This window comes from Zonotrichia leucophrys, chromosome 2 (genome assembly GCF_028769735.1).
Source record: "Zonotrichia leucophrys gambelii isolate GWCS_2022_RI chromosome 2, RI_Zleu_2.0, whole genome shotgun sequence".
Lineage (NCBI taxonomy): Eukaryota > Metazoa > Chordata > Aves > Passeriformes > Passerellidae > Zonotrichia > Zonotrichia leucophrys.
In genome coordinates this window covers 83,181,477-83,187,476 of record NC_088171.1, presented here as the reverse complement: position 1 = coordinate 83,187,476, position 6,000 = coordinate 83,181,477, and the positions used below count along the sequence as shown (strand labels likewise).

Here is a 6,000-nt window from a genome sequence, read left to right as displayed (position 1 = left end):
AGACAGAGATATTAGTTTATAAAAATAAAAAAAAAACAACAAACAAACACAAAGCAAATCAATCAGTAATAATATCAGCGATCTACAGGTCTAGACACACCAACAAAAATAAAAGAAAAAAGCCAAAAGCCCTGTGCACGTGACTGCCATACTTTCCCTTCTACTTTTTTCATTTAAGAGCTAGAGAAATGTTCTTCTGTTGAGTGGTTTCAGACTATGGCTCAGAGATCCTTGGCTGTTGCTTGAATGCTCAGTTTCTTCCATCCTGAGGTGCTGAAATTAAGTAAGCTACTTCAATGATGGCATATTTCTGCTTCTGCCCAAATTTCCTGCATCTGCTTTCCTTTTCCTTTCATGTCCACTACTTCTCTCATGCTCTGCTTTGTAAAATCAACTGTTTTTTGTGCTAATTGGGGACCTTAGAAACCTTCCACTCCCACCCTCATGAAGAAATTAAAGATAACTGTTTTCACATCAAATATGGACATCACATTGTGCTGTGGCACTTCTACCAAGGTGGTGGCTGTTGGGGTTTAATGGCTCCTAGGTCCTTTGGGTCTTGAGTAGCTTGGCAGAGTTCTGATATTATACCAATCCATTCTAATGATAAAGCACTTTCATAAGCTCACTCACTCTGACCCATATGCACATGCAGCAAAAGCCTGTAAATATTTAGGATTTTATTTATTTTTCAAGGACCTAATTTCTTCTTTTTAAATAGGTAACCTGAATTCCTGATATTAAAAAAGCATAATGGGACAAAGCAACATGAACAAATCAAGCCTCAATAAACAGTCTTCTGAGTCAGCTTGCAAAGCATAAAACACAAATATATATATATTTTTTAATATTTTATCATTGTACAGCAGGGGATTATAGCAGCAGCTCTGCAATATTGGCCATTTAAAATCAAATTCTCCCATCTCAAAGTGAACTTCCCTCACCACTGCACACCCAAAATCATATTGCAGCAAATAAATTCTAAGTCACTGGTTCTACAATTTCAGCTATTTGACAGTGTAGTTCAATAAAATGGCATGAGATAATTTCATAGAAGCTTCAAAGATTTGTTTTGGATGAGGCAGCCATTTTCTAAAAAAAAAAAAATTCACACATTTTTTTCTCCAAGCACGATATACAAGGAGTTTTTATCTATTAAATGTTCACTTATTTTGCACAAGTACCAGCTGAAGACTGTGGCCTTGTCTGAAATATCTAGCATCATAATATATTTATTGAGAAGTTTATTGATCACAGTCTCAATTTTTATCTTATTTTCCTTTAACATTCCCATTAAACAGCATTTTGAAATTCTTTTTGAAGAAAAAGGAAACAAAATAATGAGAAAAACAAACTAGGTCATTAAAAAGGTACTTGAGAATACTTCCAGCAGCAACCCGCAGGCTTAGGCTCATTGTCAAGTATGATTTATGAAAACTTGTTAAATTTACTTCAGATAACTGGGAGGCAGACTAGGCTAGTACACTAATAACCTCTTTAACATAAAGCCTTATGGAATACAGTGCATTCTTTATACAATAAAAAGGTTAATTTAGCTTGTCACAACACAGAACTGAGTTAACAGGAAAACTGAAAGGCTCTCAATTTGTGCGATTAAATAAAAATACTGGGTGATAGCCAAGCTATTGCTACCATTCAATTGTTTTTTCTTGCCTTATCATGTAAAAATTAGATATTAAGTGTGCATGCAAGAAAGTACTATAGTCAAATGAATGCAGAGCTATCACAAAAAAAATCTACTACACACTGACATTTCAGATCAGCCTTTTTTTTTTTCCCTACATTAATTGGGCTATCTGTATTTTAAAATTCCAGTTAAATAAAGAAAACCTACTTTTTGGCAGATTTTTTGGTCCTCATAATCAGTTTCTTGCTTAACCAAGAACTGGTACCATTCCTACAGATAAAAACTCACCTCTGGTTTTACTATTTGTTTCTCATACACAAATTGCTCACAGTTGAAAAGTTATTGCATGTAGCTTGTGTGTACATATATGCAAACACACACACACACACTCATATGTTATGTTGAAGCTGTATCCTGTTCTGAGCCTAGACTGGGAGATGATCATGATGAACAACAGGAGATCCTTGTGAAGAATGCGGGACTCCCTGTTGCTGTGTCGCAAAATTAATGAATACCTGCAAGACATGATAAAAAGTAGGATTTTCATAATAAAAGTAGTTGAATTCAGACTTTGGGGATATAGCTGATGGCATTTCTTACCTGATCTCCTTAGCTTTTTTTGATAAAATAATTAATAACTCAGGTTGAGGGAACTCCTCTAAAAACATGTTTTATAAATTCTAGAAATAACCCCTCTTCCCCTCTCCAGCTAAGACAGGGGTTGATAAATTATAAAAATTATGATAAAATAAGTTACCAGGATTTGAAAAAGGCATTTTATGTACAAGTAAATATGAAACAATGGTTTTAATTGTCTTTGAATGACATACCTAAAGAATCTGAGTCTGCTGTCTCTGCCAATAAATATTACTGAGGAGGGTGCAAATATTTCAAGGTGAAAGCACACTTCTGATTCAAAAATTAATGCACCTCCTTGAATTGGTTTGGGTTTTTTTCAAACACAGATCTTACTACATAAAGATTTGTTTCATTTTTAACCACACAAGCATTTCACAGTAAGGCAAGTAGAGGGGAAAATGGCTCTTTTTTATTCAAATGATCCTCTTCATATGCAAGCAAACTTGGGGTGCATTTAAAGTGTGTTTGTGAAGAGCTATTTTCCTGTTTAAAACTGACAGTCAGGGAGAGGAAGAGGTGGTAGGTGACTGAGGTGATGCATCACCATGAAAAATGGAGAGGAAGTAAACCTGAGTGAACAATGCCTGAAGAAACAGGCTGAAATTACCTTACATGCAGTCACTTAGTGATTAGACAATTTACAAGTAGTTAGTAGACCAGCACTGAGGAGAATACTTCAATAATGATTTGCACATGGGAAAAAGGAACAAATTCACCCCATCAATCACAGCAAATTAATATTTTGACTAGATGTGCCTCTCAGTTTGCAGAATGAATAACAAGCAGTTGCCTATGAAGATGATGTGACACACCACAATCACCCAGAAATCCCATGCTTGCCATCAATGTGTTTTTCTTTTTGTCATAATAAGATTTCACAATCTTTAGCAGTTGGGTCTCTTCCGTCTGTTTGTGAATTTAAAATTCTCACAGGAGAATGTTCTGAAGGTCTAAGGTTTACCACGATTTACAGAGACTAGTTCAGCCTTTTCAAGAGCATTGGTAAGATCCCAATTTTTGGACTGTGGCGGTGGCAGTTTACAGTCCCACCTTGTCATCCCACACAGCTCCAGATTCATCTAAGCACAGATTATGTTTGTGTACGCTACAAGTATGTGGCTTGCTGTGATGCCTTTACTTGCTGTGATGCTTTTACTATGCTCACCTCCAGCATAAAAGCAGTATGGGACATGGAATCACTGTGTGACCTGAGATGGCCTGAAAATGCTGGAGTATTGCATACATTTGTGCAACCCAGCAAATGATACAGTATTCTACTACATCAATAACTACAATACACAACATAATTAGGCAAAAAAAAAAATAATGAGGGAGGGAAAGAGAAGAAAGACAAATGATAAAATACCTGCTCTAATGTAGTTTGGCTAATGGAGTAGTGTTTGATTTGGAGAAAAGTTTTGTGATTCTCTAGGACTCTGAAGAGCTCTGCTAAGCATCCCTGACTTCTTGGTACATGGTACTCAAGCAGGTTAAGATGCTGCCCCTGAAAAAAAGCAAAAATTATGAAAACACATAAAAGTGAATGTACTTTGTCATGAAGTTACACTTGCTTTCAATCAGTCTACCTTCAATAGGCTCTTATTGCAGATTAATCTGGAAAATATGAACTTTTAAAAAATAACATATTTTGTCTACATTCATAGAACAAAGAGTAGCTCATACTGAGAATACAGATTTTGTGAGATGAAATCTTGTTAATCTCATAAAAGATATAAAACTTCAGAAAAATTTGAATCTAACAGACTAGGGCTGTTACAATGCAGTCTGGGAAAAGGCTGAACATGCACAGACACACAGCTGTCTGAGCACAATACCGACTTTTACCCACAAAGAGGTTCATATTTAAGATAGACATGGTTTCCCATTATTCTTTTCCTATACACAGTTAAAGTAAAAACCTTTGAGAGTGTTTATTGAAATGTAATTGCTATAAGTCTTTTATAAGGCTTTGTATTAAATCAAAGAATCACAGTAAAGGCTGAGACTTATCAACTCTGGGCTTTGAAAGCAATCAAAGCAAATACTCTTAGTGACTACACTGTAGTCCTGCTTCAGGTGAACACAGATTTGAGTTCAACTTCAATAATAAAAGCTAAAGGAAATTTTCAGTCAGAGAAAAGACCTTTATATTTACTTTGCCTAAATGCCTGTTTGGAGTTGATTCAACCAACATCACAAATCAAATTTTTATGAATTGCTTAATAGAAAAATGAAAGGTATATTCATATGTACTTTTCCCAAGAAGATAAATATATCCAAAAATTTTAAATATTCAAACATGTACATACTGTTCTTACAAGCCCCAAATTAATCTTGCCATATACTACAACATGGAGTTTTATATGTACCTTAAACTGTGTTCCAGGAAAATGCATTTGTAGACAGTCCAAAATCATTCTTCCATAACTTATTTCTTTGCTAAGCCAAACCTTGACAGAATAACCCTCTCCAAACCTGGGAATGAGACACAGAAACATAAATTCATGAGGACACCATGAAGACAAGAATACTTGGTTCAATTGATTTTCCTACAATTATATCAAATATCATGCATTCCTACTGCATATCACTTTGATTTTACTATAATGCTATTGAATGACAGATCTTCAATGAGAAAGTTTTAAAATTAATAATAACAGAGACAATAAACATGTTATGCCAAATTTTAGTTACTAATGTGTTTCACTACTTAATATACCTGAACTTTTGTTAAGTAAACTATGCTTTAATTGCTAGATTGCTTTGAGTGGTCAGTATAAAACTATGAAGATTACATCACATATACAGAAAAAGAAAAAAAAGTCAACTTTTCTGATGAGAAAAATGGGCATGTAGCACTATTTTTCAAATCTGTTAACAAAGCTGCACCTTCAAAAGAAGATTTCAGCAATGTGAACACAATGGTGTTTTAAAGATATGCAAAGGCAAGTGCAGGGATATTTAGGGAGATGCCGAAGTTAACAAATTTTCTTTGACTTCTATGACTATTCAATCTCTCTCAGAATAATTCAGGAAATTAACTTCTCTTTCTCAACACAAGTGTGATAAAAGTTAAGTACAGGCAATCTAACCAACATTATCTTTTTTATTAGCCTTACTCACTGCTGATGGTTATTTGGGAAAGTTGCAATAAACCAGTGAATATTGAAATGACAGCTATGTTCTTATGCACATTTCTTAAGCAATGGAGGTTGTGTTGCACCAGTCCCCAGACTGGGGTGCACAGACAGAGCTCAGCAGAGACGTGGGACACAAAGGTGCTGTGCTGCACCCTTCCCCTCCTTTGCAGCTACATATCCTCCTTCCTTTGGGTTCTCCTTGGTTAATTGCTAGGGAAAAACACCAGCAGGAGCCACAGCAGAAGAGCTTTCCACTGCCACAGCTCTTCCCTGTTGCCAGTGGGCAAGGGAAAGGCAGAGCTGGAAAGGGGGACAGGGAGCTTGGGCAGCACTGCCCATGTCTCCCCAGAAATCTGTGCCTTCCTCTCTCTTTCCACTCACCACTAGTACCTCATCCTTCATTGCAGCATAACTCCCTTTTCTTCCTTCTCCAGTGTGGCAATTGCTCATTGCCAAACCCTTTATTACAGTGGTTTAGTTCCTAGTGATTACCTCTGTAACAAGCCCTTGTGCCAAAACTCTCCTCTCTGGTGCCTTTCCTGTGCACAGATCATGATTCAGGGCAGCAGCTGC

General features: G+C 36.1%; 1 protein-coding gene across 1 annotated transcript in view; it reads right to left on the bottom strand.

Moving 5' to 3' along the window:
• Positions 1-2,042: 2,042 nt before the first annotated feature.
• The window catches only part of ABCA13 (ATP binding cassette subfamily A member 13), a 168,767-nt gene continuing 164,809 nt past the window's right edge, over positions 2,043-6,000 (bottom strand). Inside the window, exons 53-55 of the mRNA XM_064703447.1 lie at positions 4,657-4,762; positions 3,654-3,791; positions 2,043-2,163 (exon numbers count right to left, since the gene is read on the bottom strand). Of these exons, the coding sequence (XP_064559517.1) occupies positions 2,074-2,163; positions 3,654-3,791; positions 4,657-4,762 (334 nt within the window). The 3' untranslated portion in view covers positions 2,043-2,073. The remainder of the gene's footprint in view (positions 2,164-3,653; positions 3,792-4,656; positions 4,763-6,000) is intronic.